Source organism: Bufo bufo, chromosome 1 (assembly GCF_905171765.1).
Source record: "Bufo bufo chromosome 1, aBufBuf1.1, whole genome shotgun sequence".
NCBI lineage: Eukaryota > Metazoa > Chordata > Amphibia > Anura > Bufonidae > Bufo > Bufo bufo.
The window spans coordinates 531,891,682-531,909,419 of record NC_053389.1 but is presented as its reverse complement, the minus strand read 5'-3'; the positions used below and the strand labels follow the sequence as shown (position 1 = coordinate 531,909,419).

The 17,738-nt window shown below is 41.4% G+C and overlaps 1 protein-coding gene across 3 annotated transcripts in view; it reads right to left on the bottom strand.

The window, feature by feature from the left end:
- Positions 1-899: 899 nt before the first annotated feature.
- Positions 900-17,738, bottom strand: part of PLXNB2 (plexin B2) — a 234,377-nt gene continuing 217,538 nt past the window's right edge. For 2 of the 3 annotated variants that reach the window (XM_040411954.1, XM_040411961.1), the window contains 12 exons: positions 15,833-15,899; positions 15,417-15,563; positions 12,696-12,852; positions 9,218-9,318; positions 8,978-9,062; positions 8,420-8,574; positions 8,168-8,328; positions 7,116-7,263; positions 6,402-6,466; positions 6,072-6,147; positions 3,240-3,314; positions 1,671-1,799 (listed from right to left, as the gene is read on the bottom strand). In XM_040411954.1, coding sequence (XP_040267888.1) covers positions 1,695-1,799; positions 3,240-3,314; positions 6,072-6,147; positions 6,402-6,466; positions 7,116-7,263; positions 8,168-8,328; positions 8,420-8,574; positions 8,978-9,062; positions 9,218-9,318; positions 12,696-12,852; positions 15,417-15,563; positions 15,833-15,899 — 1,342 coding nt within the window. In that variant the 3' untranslated portion in view covers positions 1,671-1,694. Of the gene's footprint in view, positions 1,800-3,239; positions 3,315-6,071; positions 6,148-6,401; positions 6,467-7,115; positions 7,264-8,167; positions 8,329-8,419; positions 8,575-8,977; positions 9,063-9,217; positions 9,319-12,695; positions 12,853-15,416; positions 15,564-15,832; positions 15,900-17,738 lie in introns of all 3 variants that reach the window. The other variant, XM_040411944.1, reaches the window with a different exon arrangement.

The window sequence follows — 17,738 nt, the reverse complement described above, 5'->3', positions numbered from 1 at the left end:
AGTCATACTGCAGTGCATTTGAAAGTCATGGATTCTGTGGAGTGCTATGAATTGCGGAGGGTTTCCTGCAGGGACTACAAACTTCTCTTGGCAGGTCTTCAGTTTTCACAGACATTTTATTACTCCATCACATCCTACCCTGAGGAGGTGGTGGTTGAGCAATTCCTCCATGGGGATTTTTAAGTCACCAACTTTAAAAGTACTTTTGGATTTATTGAACTGGAGACTTTAGAGGAACTGGACATTTCTTTCTGTTAGCAGCTCCATTTTTGTATGGAGATATACAAGGTGATATTGCAAGTGAGCGTTTTATGAAAATACAATTAAATGTAAAAACCAAGTTTAAGTTGTCCTTTAGAATATAAAATACTGTATTCGTTGTTATTTTGAACTGTCATTAAAAGTGCAGGGTAAGAACCGGTAATGACAGCCATTACATTGACCTAGGGGTTGTCATTCAGGCATAAATGCCACATCAATCTGCATTATTATACATTAACCCCCCCATTTCCTTCTGCTGACCTGCCTGTGTGACATTCTAGTTCTGTACAAAGGCAAAAAAGATGGAGAGAGCTACATTGTAGAATTCCAGCGTAATCACCTCCGAAGAGTGGAGCACTACTAATGTAGGTACACTGAAGAAGATCCAAGTGATGGGTAGTCACAAGGCCTATACAGGTCTCTGTTGTGCTCAACTCTTTTCCAAGACACATTGCAGGTCACTGACACAACTGTCTTCATGTACGGCAAGCAATGCAACTAGTGCAGATGCTACATTAATACTAAAGGGATGTAAGACTCTTTATTGGGTACTGAAATGTACAATCAGATGCTGGCTGTGGTCTAACATCACATATAGCAGTTTACATTCCTACTGTAGAGATACAATGAAAAGGTGCTTTTTGGATTGGCTACCAGATGGAGATGTGAAATTCCGGTAACATTTTAATACATGATAAACATATTAAAACTTTACATAGTAATCATGTCAACGAGTACGCCATTGACACACAATTAATTACATTTGGTCACAGAAAAAAAAAATCAGTGACATAAATAAAATTTTCTATATTCTTTACAAAATCATGTATCTTCAGTCTTTCATCAACTGGTACATGTAAGGCACATTAGAATGTATATAAAATAAATTTCAGAAGATTAAAAAAAAAAAAAATCAGTTTGTGCTTCCTATTGGCAGCGTTCAGACCTCCATTGATAGCTGGGCAGCAATACACTGCATTGCATGATCCCTCATGGCACTTTGTGGAAAATGGAAATATCGTCACCTGTTCACATTACTTGTCCAGTTGGTGAAACAGAAAATATGGAGGAAGCATAGGAATAACTATGTCCTAAAGTGTTGAAATGATTGCTTGACATATGTATTGCTTTACTATAAATGACGTCGCAGATTTAGGATGCTTGCATAATGAATTTAAAAACGAAAATGCTTTTGTCAGCATTGTCTAGAACATTACATTGACTATAAAAAAATGTCCCTTCCCTCGTTGAACACAGGTTATATTAGAGGCATAATTTACAGTAAAAACATCTTTCTCCTTTTCATATTGTGCAAGACAAATAGGTCTAATTAAAAAAAAGGCAAAAAGGGCATTTAAAAAATATAACACTCTGCTCCTTAGGAAGAAAAAAAAGTCTTCGTTTCCATCCTTCTTTCTCTCCCGCCATTGCAATCAAAGGTCGGTGACTTTATTTTCTAATGCTGCTGCTATTTGTTGTAACCGGATTGCTAACTGCATGCGCTGTGCACTGGGATCTTCTTCTAAAGCATTTATTATCTGCAATGCAGAGAGTCCAATGGTCAGTCACACTTACCCAGAATTACCCATTATAGCTTCACATATACACTGCTGGAGAGTGATATTCATATGCCAGTCTTATTCTCAAGTACAATGCACCAGAATTATTAAGAGGTGCGCGCCTGCTATAAAGGCGTAGGTGTGTCCTAAAATTAGCACCATTTTCTGTCATTAAAAATAATAAATCTGTCGGAAGCTTCTTGCTCTGTCCCCTCTTGATTAACTTAGATTAACCCTTAAAAGACAATAATGTGAACAGCCAATCAGACAGACACTTTTGAAGCCATTGAGACTAGAATGCTGTATTATAATATGAGACCCAGAAATGGCTGCACAGGATTAATAAAATCTGAGGGAAAATAAAAATGTGAGGACTATTTGTTGCAGATTTTTTGACTTTTGTGTATGTAATGTCATACTGTATTAAATAATTTGATTCATTAGGATTGCAATGTCCTCTTTAATTCATGCACATACCATATTTTCCGCTTTATAAGACTTTTTTTCCCCCCAACAAGTGGAGGAAAAATGCCATTGAGTCTTATAAAGTGAATACTAATGAGCCGTTCCTTTATAGAAGCGCTCATAAGTATGCAGGAGGCACAGGGAGAACTCCCCGCGCTGCACTGTGCCCTGACTGTGTATAGCGTTACAACATAGTGCACGTGATAAAGATTGTGTGTCTGATTTAGGCCCCTTTCACACGAGCGAGTTTTCTGCGCGGGTACGATGCGTGATGTGAACACATTGCACCCCCACTGTATCCGGACCCATTCATTTCTATGGGTCTGTGTACATCAGCGTGTTTTTTTTCATGCATCAGTTCTGCGTTGCGTGAAAAACGCATCGTGGTCTATATTCAGTGTTTTTCATGCAGCCCTGGCCCCATAGAAATGGATGGGGCTTCAGTGAAAAACGCATTGCAAGTCCGGATGCAATGCATTTTTCACTGATGGTTGCTAAGAGATGTTGTTTGTAAACCTTCAGTTTTTATCACGCGTGTGAAAAACGCATCAAAACGCATTGCAACCGCGCGGAGAAAAACTGAACAACTGAATGCAATCGCAGACAAAACTGACTGAACTTGCTTGCAAAATGGTGCGAGGTTTACTGAACGCACCTTGAACGCATCCGAGAGCCAATCGGTCACGCTCGTGGGAAAGAGGCCTTAAGGTGTGATGTAGATTGGGAAAGAGGGTTTGATTTGAGTTCTGATGAAAAATAATTTTTTCTAATTTTCCTCCGCTAAAACGTAGGTGTGTCTTATAAAGCAAAAAATACGGTAGATTTTTTACTGTCTTACATCCAAATCACCTGTACTAATTCCGTGAATGAAGAAGGAATAAACATTTAATCGGAATCCAATATATTACTAGAAAGCCCAACACATACAAAGTAAACAGGACACTCAGCACTTACCTCATCATAATATTTCTTTGTATACTGATAGAGCTGGTGTAGAGCTACCAATGTGTTCAATGACTCTGTATGTGACTGTGGAGGACAGACCAAACTATTAGTACACAAGGGGAATTCATAACATACATTCACTGAAAAATCTAGCTATAGTTTAAAGGGAACCGGTCACCTCCAAAACACCTTTTAAACCGTCATCATTACCTTACAGTAGCCCCCAGTGTGTTCCTAATCATGTTTTTCATTCCTCCACTGGTTGTTGTATACTTTATAAAAACGCTATTTTAATCTGCGTTTTCGCCATCCTCAGAGTCAGCTTGAAGTCAAGAGGGCAGCAGCCTCCTTGCTTCAAGTCAAGCTAAGCCCGTCCCTTACCCGTCCTCCCTTCACTGTGATCGCACATGCGCGGTGCGCTCCTTGTCCTGTCACCGCCTTCCTCTCTCTGCGCATGCGCCGGGCTTTTAGATGACCTATCTACTGGATAGGTAATTCGTATCTGATCAGTGGGGGTCCGACATTTGGGACTTAGCTGTTTTGAGAAGGCTGTGAGCGCCGTTGCCTTCTCGCAGCTTACCAAGCACAGCGGTATCGGTCCTTGTTATCGCACTCAGCCCCATTCACTTGAATGCGGCTGAGCTACTCCAAGGTCACGTGACACATGAATGTGTCGTCACTCGGCCTAGGAAAAGCAGAGAGAGGGCCACAGCGCCACTGCCTTCTCAAACAGATGATCAGTGGGGGTCCCAACACCCAGGGGATAAGTCATCAGTTATTAAGTCTCGGAAAACTCCTTTAAACATCTGGGACTTCCCAACTCTTCAGCAAAACACAGGAGGTACTTAAAGGGAACCTGTCACCGGGATTTTGTGTATAGAGCTGAGGACATGGGGTCTGAGAGGAGTCAGGGACAGGACTCATCTCAGGTTAATTTTCATATGTATCAAATAGTTTTTTTTTTACACAATAAAAGCACACAGAGCTATGGGGACTGGGTAATGCGGATGTGCTAGCGGCCATCTAGCAACCCATGTCCTCAGCTCTATACACAAAATCCCGGTGACAGGTTCCCTTTAATTTCATAGACCATAGTGAATAGGTATTCTTGTAGACTGAGCCGAATGGTTAAAACCCGAACAACTGTGTTCAAGCTTTATTATAACAAAATAAAAACACAATGCAAACAGTTTTAAAATGCTACTGTTTATTTAGCCAACCTATCAACATGAAATGCAATCGGCATATTATAGTGCAGGTAGAGCTGAGTGGATTGTTATACCGTTTTTTGGGAAATTATTCAGCAAAAGCTCTTTATTAATATTTTTGCTCTCTCTGATCTCAGTAGTCATGTAGACGGACTTATCAGTCTTCCCTCTATAAGGGTGTATACACAGATAGCTGTCAGTCACTGATAATATCACCAGCATACTACTGAGCTCAGAAAATAAGAGATATAAATGTTTAAATTAGTACAAGTATAGTATAAGTTTAGCTGAATTTTTTACCCATAGAACTATATAATCAATCTGCTCAGCTTCTCCTACTCTATAATATGCTGCTCTCCGACTACACTGCATTTTCATTGTGACGGGTCCTTTTCAAGCTCTAGAGCTAATATTAGGGATCGACCGATATTGATTTTTTAGGGCCGATACCGAACTTTCAGGCCGATAGCCGATAATTTATACCGATATTCTGGGAATTTTAATTTAAAAAAAATAAATAATCCCTACACAAATCCGCTGAAAATGAATATGTTTATTGTTAACGTGTAGTTTTTTTTGTAAATCTTTCTTTTTCATTTATACTTAATATTTTTTAAGTAATTTTTTTTTACTAACTTTTAGCCCCCTTAGGGACTAGAACCCTTGTCCTATTCACCCTGATAGATCTCTATCAGGGTGAATAGGCTCTCACACTGTCCCTGCTGCTCTGTGCTTTGTGCACTGCTCCACCAATGTTTTTAATACTGGGGTGGGGCGCACTGCGCCACCAATGAAAATAAATCTCTCATTAACTCATATACAGGAGACGGGAGCTGGGTGCAGAATCACATAGCCGGCTCCCGACCTCTATGAGCGGTAGCATGCGATCCGCGGCACCTGAAGGGTTAACTACCGCAGATCGCAGCTACCGCTCATAGAGGTCGGGAGACGGCTATATGATTCTGCAACCAGCTCCCGCCTCCTGTATATGAATTAATGAGAGATTTCTCTTCATTGGTGGCGCAGTGGCCATAACCCCGCCCCTTCTCTTGTCCTACTTCCTCTCACTGGCTGCAGCGGCAGCAGCAGCACAGGGGGAGGGAGACACTGCTTCCTTCTCCCCTGTGCTGCTGAGGGAACACTGAGAGCGCTGACAGCAGCGCAATCCTTGTTCCCCATACGTTATCAGATTATCGGCAAAATAGATGCCGATACTGATAACGGTCAAAATACTGAATATCGGTAAAACCGATAATCGGTCGATCCCTAGCTAATATGCTATAATGTAGTAATAGAATATCTCAAGGAAAACATTCTCTGATGTCCTGTGACATAGTGCAGTGACCTATTGTGTTACGTTTTATATGCTTGCCCAATACAGGATATAGGAGCTGCTGCAGCAATACTGCATTAGTGCTGCACATGTTGGCAGCTTCCTGTAATTGCTGCTAATAGCAATGGTTTCAGCGGCCAGATCTTTCCCTTTAAATAGGTCCTTGTCCAGATGAAACCATCCGCCTATAATACTTCTGCCACCATGACTACATTTAGTACACTCGAACACAACACACGCTATACATGATGCCTTTAAAATATAAGTGGCTTTCTCAAATGCATTAAGAAATAAACATACCCTTGAAATTTCTGCTAAATGTGTATTCATGTCCTGGTCACTAACTTGTACCATCTGACGGATTCCTTTGTAATAGCTGAAAATTTAAGAAAAGAAAATGTTTCGTTGAAAATGACACACCTTATAGAACACAAATCATACTGAACAGAACTCAGACCTCTAAAGCAATGTATGGTGCAGTTTGGATGTGGGCCCTCCTAGTTCTCAGGCCATTAGGCAATGCCCAAATGCTTGAGCAGTCAGTTTGCCCACCCCGGTCCAAACGTAATTTTTAGGTTTTCAGTGATGTGTGCTAGAATTTACAAGAAGGAATAAAATATAAGGACTTACTCTTCCACCATTTTCTTGTATGTTGAGATCTCCTTGGCATAGAGCAATTTGTTGCTGGGGGATTCCTGCAGACACGAAAATCAAAGTATAAAACCATGTTGTCTATCACACACCGCTCACTCCATATATCATACCCATCCTTACTGTTGTGAAGATTACCTGAAATTGGCAGGGCTACATTTATTTTAACAGTAGCATTAGGAGACTAAAGATCTGTTCGGCAACTCTTATACAATTACGTTTTATACAATTTCCCACCATTGGCCCATTTTTTCTTGATCCCCGAAGACCATTTTAAAACAACTTGCCTACATTAAATAATGGGGTGCTAACAATTAACAAAGACCTTATGTTACTTAGAAGTCATATTTAGTACTACCGGTTCTATGTTTTTGGTGATACAAATGCAGCTTTATAGTCGCATGTATCAACCCACAATGTTTCCATTGATGATTACATATACTAGATATGCTGAGTGTGTAACAAGAAAATCAAAAGCAATTTTAGGAATGGAATGTCTCCGCGTAGACAAGCTGTCATCTAGAGCATGTACTCACTCCGTGGTCCTGTCATGGACATCGTAAAATGCTTCAGTTTTCCCTAACAGAACAGTGATTCTACCTGCATGCACACCAAACATGACATATCCTTGTTGATTCTCCCAAACTGGGGATTGGATGCAGATAACAGACATCAATGAGTCGGTTCACTTACTCTGCTCAGTTTGTGCTCCGTTCTGCTGCAAGCATCCATAAAAGTCTGCGCAATGACTGACAAGGAAGCATCCACGACTTGATGTACATGAACATCAAAGATGAAATGAGGGTTCTTCAGTATGTTAACCCAAAACCGCAGCGATAAACTGAAAGTAAGAATTCTATCATTAGCCGTTCCCTAGAGTATTTGGTAATCTCACCCAAAGGGTCTTCCATTTCTATCATATAATATGTGACAGTATATTGCATTTAATATTGTTGTGCAAGAATGTTATTTTTTTCTTTTGGCAAACACCCTTATTCTGCCAGGCCTGCAAGGGGAAGATGATTTTGCCGCTTCCCAGTGTCGGCTCCCCACTCCTCCTCCAGGCCTGCGATGCTTCGCTGGGCTCTATCAATATCAACATCCAGTTTGGTATTGCCACAGCCAATCACTAGTCATGGCGGTGTCCAGCTCACCGGCGTGTGTCATGACAAATGGTCAGTGATTGGCTGTGGCGATGTCAAAACGGATGTTGACATCAGGGCATTTGTCGCTTTTGCCCAAGCTACAATCTGTTCCTGTATAAAAGACACTGATCGCTTGGGAAACAGATGCCACTTAACCCTTTTATTTAATTGTCAAGTGTAGAGTAGACTCAGTACTGTATTCTTGAAGTATAAGCTATATGACATTAAAAGGCTTCAAAAAGTCGTAAGCTGTGCATTTGTGACCTTTTGAAAAAATAAAATAAAATAAAAAGTTGCAAATGCCTCTTTTTACATCCCCCTCACCACTTTTCCAAAAGGGGGCATGGCAAGGGTGAAAAAGAGAGTACGGTCAGCAGCAAATTTATCTTAATTTACGCCAATTTTTCTGGTGCAAATGAAGCCAGAAATTGACAGCAGCTGTGGTAGATTTCTGTTTAGGCGCACTGACTGCCCGGAGGATGCACCTAATTTATAACGAGGCATGCACCTCATCATAAATGTAGCGCATTCTCTGCCAGTGCCGAAAGCGCCTGTTTTGATAAATCTCCCCCCATTGACTGTGATCATGAATAAATATACCTGTTTGTTTTCCAAATGTGGACTGTATCTTCATCTTTGATATCATATTTCACTGCTTGCTCATCCAAAAAGTCAAAAAAATATTTCACAGCTGGAGGTACCACTTGATTTGAATTAAGGACACTATGAAAGAAGTTATCTACAAATTGCTGGAGCGTACCCTAGATGAAAGAAATGCATATGATTGGCTACTCGTCATCACACACTAAGCTACGCTAGTACAGAAAAAAACAGCACGTAATGCAACTTTACCTTGACAGACAGAAGCCTTGTCAGATAGATTTCAGTTATGGCCTTTGTCTGATCTTTCCCCTTCATACTTCCTCTTTTGGATTTACCTTCATCGACTTCATCTGCTGGACGTACAAGATGCCATACTTTGTTTTCATCTTCTAGTAGTGCATGTCCTAAGCATAAGGAGAAAACAACAATGCATATTGTTTGTCATAGGAGTCTTCAGCTTTGGCAACCTATGCAACCTTCTTCCTAAGCTTCAGTGAAGGGGATGGGGGGGACGGGGACACTAGTTCTCGACCCAAGCTTGGACAGTTGATGAATATGTTGAACCCCCTTCTCTTTTTTGGGAGAGAGGCTTGTGATATACCAGATCCCTATGACCACTTTTTTTTTGTGTGGCGTGATACACTTTTTTGTGGCAAAAAAAAAAGGAGCTCTGTCTAATTCTTCTTAAAATGGGAAAAAATTGACAAATTATGCACTGACAGACACATTTATCTACATATTGCTGTACAAGTAAGGTAATGCTTCAGATAAGATTTTATAAGGAAATACTGAACAGAACAAGCATACTTTCTCCCGGGAAGTCTTGGTGATTTTCCTCTTGGTGCTGGGTGATTCCAATTCTTGATAAAATAAGCGTGGCATTATCTCTAACCTGCAAATATGAGCACAAAGTTTTTAAGCGCTGCTGGTTGGAACATACAGGATATGCAACTATCTACAAGAGAGGGCCCTACAATGTCAACTGCTTTTAACTTGTATGTTATGCACTTCAAATACAATCAGCAATAAATCGTGAAACTTGCTTACATTGTAATGCATCAGTGTATTAATCCGCTTCCATCTGCCATCCTTCTGGGATGTTAAATCCAAGTCAGACAGTATTTGTGCTGTTGAGCCGGGTCTCCATTCTAAAAGGGAAGCACACAGATCAGTAATTACATTTGGCCTTTATCATAACACAGGCATTTCCCTCTGAATAGAATATCAGAGTACACATCACATTATCTTTATTTGCATCAAAATACTACGCAAATTAAAAGGATACAGTAATGAGTGTATAGCACAAGCAGATTAAAACGGATGTATTGATACATGCTGTGACCAAACTGTAATCTTTGTTGTATTAGGCCTGCATATCTATTTCCCCAGGGATCAAACTACTGATATGTATTCAACTGTAGTACAATTATATAAAGAGTTTGCCTCCACTGTACACTGCAGTGAGTACAGTTATCCTATGGTGATAGCTTAAAGGGGTTTTCTGAGATTTTGATACTGAGACCTATCCTCAGGATAGCTCATCAGTAACTGATCGGTGGGGTCAGACACCCCGGACTGCCGCTGATCAGCAGTTTTTTTGGGAAGGCATCAGCACTCCTGCGAGCGCCACGGCCTTCTCCATGCTTACCAAGTACAGCGCCGTACATTGTATAGTGACCGTGCTTGGTAATGCAGCTCAGCCCCATTCACTTCTACTCCTAGACCACATGTTATAACTCGGCCTCTCCTTCTAGCTTCGGGCCTGTGACTCCCCTCACTTTCCCCTGTCACTTCTCCGATGCTTGTTGGTTGATGTGTTATATTTTTATTTGATTAGAATGTCAGTGTGGTGCTGTGCATAGTGTATAGTACAGGATCTGTGCCTGTGCAGTACATTACACCCATGCACTAGATGTTTACGTATAGTATTGTACTGTGTTCCAACCTGTGCTGCATCGCGTTATAACATTTGTCTTGACAACTGATTGTGAATAAATTCTATTTTCAATCAAAGTGTTGTCAGTCGGCCTAGGAAAAGCATAGAGAAGGCCCCGGTGCTCACAGGAGTGCCGTGCTGCCTTCTCAAACAGCTGGCCCTGAGGATAGGTCATCAGTATCAAAATAACATTCCTTCCTGAAAATAGTCTGCTTGTCAATGAGGTGACCCCCGCGCTCAGATGCAGCAATCTCCTCCACAGTATGGGGAGGAGCCATCGCTCTTCCCCATACAGAATCAATGTTTGCGCAGTCTGCTGCCGGCAAACAAAGATTTGGGTGACCGCATGAATGATCTGAATACCCAATGAACAAGCGTTCGAGTGCTAGTTCGAGTAATCGGCGGCACCTTTACACACAGATTATCTCAAATGAGTGTTCCAATGAACACTTGTTAGCAATGATCTGCCTGTTGCTCGGGCAGTGTAAAGGGACCATTACTTTAAAGGCCTTTTCTGAGATTTTTATACCCATGACCTATCCTCTGGATAGGTCATCACTATCTGATTGGTGGGAGTCTGACACCCAGGACCCCTGCCGATCAGCTGTTTGAGAAGGCAGCAGCACTCCTGTGAGCACAGGGGCCTTCTCTCTCCTCTTCCTAGGCCGAGTGACGACATGTTCATGTGTCACGTGGCCTAATAACAGCTAGCCCTCATTCAAGTGAATAAGGCTGAGCATTATACCAAGCAAAGCAGTTATATAATTTACGGCGTTGTGCTTGATAAGCATGGAGAAAGTCGTGGCGTTCACAGAAGACCCGATGCCTTCTTAAACAGATGATCGGCAGGGGTCCAGGTGTCATACCCCCATGGATCAGTAAAAGAAATTCTTGGAAAACCCGTTTAATGTGATGCTCTAGCATTGATTGGCTACATAATTTTATTTATTTCCCACTGTTCCCAGACAAAAAAAAGCAATGTAAGCTGTTATTACAGTTATGATGTGAGTATCCAGGGGACACATCACTGCTGAGGCCAGTAAATGGCTACAGCAATGCAAAAGTTCATGTACGCTATGTTACAACTGTGGTCTAATGGAGATTGGAAGAAGTGGGGACAGAGCATTGGCCCTGAAACTGAGCAGCATTTAATAAGTGACTAACTTTTTTTTTAACATTTCCCTGACCCTATTTTATTTTTATTTCTTTTGAGTCATACAATTTCTTTAAAGATTTTATTCTAACCCATAAACACCACATCACCTAAATAAGGGGGGTCTCAGCAATCAGAACTCCAGTGATGATACATTTATCACCCAGTCTGTCAGCAGTTTTGACCATGCTAAACTGGTGACAGCACTAGGTAGGGGCTGGGGGAGAAATATTTTTTGTGGTGCTTGCTCATCAGGAGTAATGTGAATATGAAAGCTACTTTCACACTTGCGTTGTGCTGTCCGGTTTTGAGATCTGGCACAAGGTCTCAAAACCACAGCTCAATGCTTCATCTTTGTCCCCATTCATTGCCAATGGGGACAAAGCTGAACAAACTGGAGTGGTGCATCAGAATGTATTCCGTTCTGGTTTGTTGTGTTCCCACGCTCGACACAAATGGTTTTAGTGCCGGATCTGTATTCTTTATTTTCAATATAATACAACCAGATCGATTCTGAAAGGATGCAGCCGGTTGTATTATTCAAACTGATGTGTTTTGACATCTACTGCTGGATCTCAAAACCGTACAGCATAAGCGCATATGTGAAAGTAGCCTTATTCTGCCAGGTTCTGTGCCTGCAAGTGCCCAGCAGGTGATGCTTCACTGTGAAGTGCTCTCTGCACTTAGCTGCTCCACAGCCCCTCCACTCTGCGCGACATCTGTACTGGTCTCTTGGTTGGACGCTACAGCTGTTAGGGGCTGTGATGCAGCTCAAAACAGAGTTCCTCACAGTCAAGCCTCCAGGGCACTTACAGTAGTAGTATCTGGCAGAATAAAAGTTCATATGCACATTACTCCTGATGAAAAAGCTCCACAAAAGGTATGTTTGACTTGCTTTCCCCAGCCGCTACGCAGTACTGTCGGCAGCTTTGCATTGTCAAGACTGCTGACGGACTCCCTTTAATCAAATAAGGCCGTATGCACATGGCCGTGCGCTTCATGCCGCCGCTGCACTACAGTAATACACTCGTATGATCTATACGAGTGTATTACTGAAGTGCAGCGGCGGCATGAAGCGCACGTCGTCATAGCAACCAATGACGCCATGCGCGCCTGCTGTCAGCAGGAATCCAGCCCGGCATACCACGGACCGCTCACGGCCGCGGATCACGGCCGTGTGCATTCGGCCTAAGAGGAAGGCAACTGGCATAAAAGTGTGACTATGCGTGATAAGATGCGTGTGCTTCATTGACCTGGTTTCTGCTGATGTATAAAACAACTAGCTAATCTTGCTCTAAAACAAAACACGAAGGACAGGTCATTCAGGATGATCACAATCGCCATTAACTTCAACATGTGTAAATAGATGACATAAAAAATAAAAAATGCCAATTATACAGTGTGGCCAGATAGCTCACCAACTAACATGCACTCACCTAATGCCAAACTGTCGGCTTTTGGTCTATGTGAATATGGAAGGTTTTTGTAAACCTGATCAACAATTTTTTCCTTGACCTGGGCAATTGTATCACAGTTTAATACTTTAACTGGGACAGGCTCCAAACCTTCATCTTGGACAATGACATTAACAGTCTGCAAAGAAAATTATTATTAATACGAATATTTTTATCTTCTTGCACAATTACATTCTTAGGCTAGTTTCACAGTAGCGTTTTCGCTGGATCCGGCAGAGCTCAGCAAAAACGCTTCAGTTTCTGATAACACAACAATCTGCATCCGTTATGAACAGATCCGGTGTATTATCTGTAACATAGCCAAGACGATCCGTCTTGAAAGTCAATGGAGGACGGATCCGTTTTCTATTGTCAGATAGTGTCAGAGTTAAACGGATCTGTCCCCATTGACTTGCATTTGCTCCTCATCCCATGACGGAAAGAAAACCGTAGCATTCTGCAGTTTGCTCTCTGGTATGGGAACGCAACCAAACGGAACGGAATGCATTTTGGAGCATTCTGTTCAGTTACGTTTTGTCCCCATTGACAATGAATGGGGACAAAATGGAAGCTTTTTACTCCAGTATTGAGACCCTATGACAGATCTCAATACCAGAAAATAGAAACGCTAGTGTGAAAGTAGCCTTACACTGTAATAAGTTCAATACCACTGGTTAATCATGATGTAATGGAATTGAAGTTTACAAAAGATGATGTTCAGATTCATAGTTTTATAAGAGGAAAAACAGAAGGGATATTAAGGTCTACTACTAGCAGATGCCCAACTGTCTTCTATAGACCATTATTACCGTCATATCATAGGCACAGAACCAAATCTGCACATGAACTAATGCAAAAAAGTGTTGTTGAAAGGAACTGTGCAGATAAGGCTACTTTCACACCTGCGTTTGGTGCGGATCCGTCTGGTATCTGCACAGACGGATCCGCACCTATAATGCAAACGCTTGGATCCGTTCAGAACGGATCCGTTTGCATTACCATGAACATTTTTTTTTTTGTTCATGATAATGCAAACGGATCCGTTCAGACTTTACATTGAAAGTCAATGGGGGATGGATCCGTTTGAAAATTGAGCCATACTGTGTCAACTTCAAACGGATCCGTCCCCATTGACTTACATTGTAAGTCTGGACGGATCCGTTCGCCTCCGCACGGCCAGGCGGACACCCGAACGCTGCAAGCAGCGTTCAGGTGTCCGTCTGCTGAGCGGAGCGGAGGACAAACGCTGCCAGACTGAGGCATTCTGAGCGGATCCGCCTCAACTCAGAATGCATTAGGACTGGACGGATCCGTTCGGGGCCGCTTGTGAGAGCCTTCAAACGGAACTCACAAGCGGAGCCCCAAACGCTAGTGTGAAAGTAGCCTAAGAAAGATGTTATGAAATGTAGCATGTATTGTTTAGAGAAAGATAATCTTCAATCTTCAAGTTATATGAATTTAGACTAGTGTTATGGTACATGACTAACTCCGTGGTTCCAGTGACATGTTACATCAGTATGGAGAAATATTTATTTGGCCTCATAATTATGCAGGATTGTCATGAACTGACTTCATTTTAAATGTCATGACATGCATTGCAAATCTCCATTTCAACTGCAATTAAGAAAAAAGGTTAAATGGGGGTTTCCATTTTTTAGTTATTTTTTTTATTTGTCTGGAATACCTGTGAAAAAATCCATCCGCATCTGCTCCCCGCCTCTCCTCACTGGTCTTCTATCAACCTCTGCACAGACAGGGCACGAGCACTATTGCAGCCAATGACTGGTCTCCACGGTGTCACGTCAATGTTGGATTACGCTCTGCTTGGGAACATGCTATGGATGAAGCCAGTCATTGGCTGCACTGGTGCATATCATCCCGTCTGTGTGGAAGTTGACAGATGGGGACAGGAAGACCAGTGAAGAGACTAGCAGGGTTGCCAATCATCCAGATATTTCCAGACAGTCGGTAAAAATTGGCAATTTTTTTCCTGTGTCCATAAAAAACAAAACAAAAAAAAAAAAAATAGATGTGTTTGTGAGAGGCGGGGAGCTGGAAAAGAGCAGTGAAGGACAAGAGAGTATGGATTTTTCCAGGGGTATTCCAGGATGGGGTGTAAAGGAATATTAAACCAGTACAACCAAACATTACATTGATAAAGGGAACCAGGAAATAAACGGTCCATAATGGCTGTCCATTTGCAACAGAAGCAAAGACTCTTGTAGAAATCACAAGTGTTAATTTCCTGCTTTTCCCAGTTCTCCTGGCAGGTGACAGGAGCCTAATAAAGGGTAGTACTAAGAATTTCGGATGTCCAGTTATAGACAAGCAGGGGAGAGGCCGCCAGACTGTGGTTAGTGAGGAGGATGGCACATATAGGAGAACTATATATTTTTCTCCGGTTTATCGCACCATATGATCAAATGAAATGATAGTAACACAGTAGCAGCTAGAAATATGTATTTGTTTAGTGGGGGCATATATATTTAGTGTTCTTAGTGTTAAAGTGTTACTTCACTCTTCAACAGAAGTTTTCATCCAAATTTCTAGCACTACACTTTCCTCCATCAAAAGTGATTCTACAAGACACGAGATCTAATTCTCCTTGGGATGTAATTCACAATGATTGCTTTGGTCAACATTACAAGCCCAGTGTGCAGTCTGTGCAACTGTATCTATTCATTTCCAAAACAGGCCACTTACCAACTGTGTGTATTCAACATCATCCCCCAGTAATCCAGTATCATTCAGGGTGTATTTGGCTTTAATTTGCACAGCATCCACAGGGCCCTTCTCCACTTGGTGTTTGATTGCCTTGAAGAGTTTGTATAGATGCTCACCAGCTGTGTCCTGCATGTGAAATACAACGAAAAACATGTCTGCTAAACCGATCTAGGAATAGCTTTTAATGGCATGGTTAACATCTCAAATCCCTATCCCCAGTGGAAACTATTCTTTGTTCATGCATGAGCAGCGGCTGCTCTATTATAGCGGAAATGGAAGCCAAGTCTTTAATATTGCCTCTAAACTGGCATGGGTAAGCAATATAACAAAACGCTAAGGAGCAGCGTGTTCTCAAACTGGCCGCACTGTGCAATGCCTCCAGATCCATTACCTACCTTTAGGTACTGATACAAACAAATAGACATCCAGTTAGAAAGCATTCTCTCAACAACAGTTTCTGATCTGCAAAAAAAGAGAGAGATAAAGCGATAGATGATTTGTTCCTTTCATATCAGCGTTAGTACAAATATACCTCCATTTTGCTGAGTTATTCCATGATTCATCCAATGAAAATATTCAGCGGAAGAAAAGAATAACACAAAAAATAGCCACATGAGGACATCATTCCATAAAAAAAAAAAATATGAGATAAAATGTAACTATGCCATAACATTATGACTGGTGGGGTCAAACCTATGGGATCCCTGCTGATCTGGGACAGTGGTCCTCTTTAGCATTTCTCCTGAACATCAGCACTCATGGCCACTCAAGTGAATGTGCTGTGGGGCAGTGTGACCCCCAATGATTAGCAAACAACGGTATACCCTAATAATATGACATCACTTGATTTAGTTAAAGAGGCTATATGAAATATATTAGGAAAAAAATGAAGTAGGATTTATTTTTCTGAAACTGCACCATTCTAGATAATTGACTATTATTGATATTGCAGCTTAGTGCCAGGACAAGACAGATTTCTGCTTCTGGATTAAAAAGTAGCCCTTTTTCTAAACTTATACAAACCCTTTAAGTTGTTAATTGCTCATACTGTCATATACTGTTCTTGAAATTCTAGGGAACAATAGTTTCATCAACAGTTTCAACGTTGAGGTGTTAGAGGAAAAGTATTTTCTTGTTTCTCCATGTTGTGGGTAAAACAAAAAAAAGTTTATGTTCACATGGCAGATTTACAATCTAACCCGTATTTCTCTGGCAGAAATCGCATATGTAATTCAAAAACATTCATAATTGGTACCCATCAGCAAACACTACGTCACGTAGGCTCTATTCACACCACTGATGACATACGTGCTAAAGGTATAAATAAACTTCTATAGACCTGATGCATGCCAAATGACTACATTTCCTAAAAGTCAACAGGAGATAGACACACCGATATGGCATACAGTTGCATGTAGGGCCTTAAAAGAGAACCAGTCGCCACAAAATCGAGTGCAATCTGCAGGCAGCATGACACAGAGCAGGCAAAGGTGAGCAGACTGATATATAGTTTTATGGAAATAGGTTCAGTATAAATTGTAATTTATTCACTTAAATCCACACCTCCCTGTGTACAACTATCAGTGACTGACAGCTATCTATGTATACACATTTACACAGAGAATGCGATCAATCACTGATAACACCTCCCCGTGTACAGCTATCAGTGACTGACAGCTATCTATGCATATAAAACTTACACAGAGAATTCTATCAAATACTGATAACACCTCCCCGTGTACAGCCATCAGTGACTGACAGCTATCTATTCATATAAAACTTACACAGAGAATTCTATCAAATACTGATAACATCTCCCCGTGTACAACTATCAGTGACTGACAGCTATCTATGTATACACAGAGAATGCCATTAATCACTGATAACACCTCCCGTGTACAGCTATCAGTGACTGACAGCTATCTGTGTATGCCCACTTACACAGAGATTACCATCAATAACTAATAGACCAGTGTACAACTTAAAGGGGTTGTCCGAGTTATGGAAAAAAAGGATATAGCACTGTAAATCTGATGGTCAGCGATATATAACTGAGCTTAGCAAGTTTTAGGCAAAAAAAAAAATCTATTTCCTCATTTCCCTGGTTCTCTTCTGGCCCTTTGTTTACTTGCAATAAAAACAATCTCTGCCCCTCCCCCTGCACTGCTAAGGGAGTGAATACAAGTACTTCTCTGAGTGACACGTCTGCCTGCTGAGAGACTCAGCAGCATGTTGTATGCATAGAACTACAAGTCCTAGCTGTACAATGACACTGCTAATACACACAGGATCTTCCCCCTA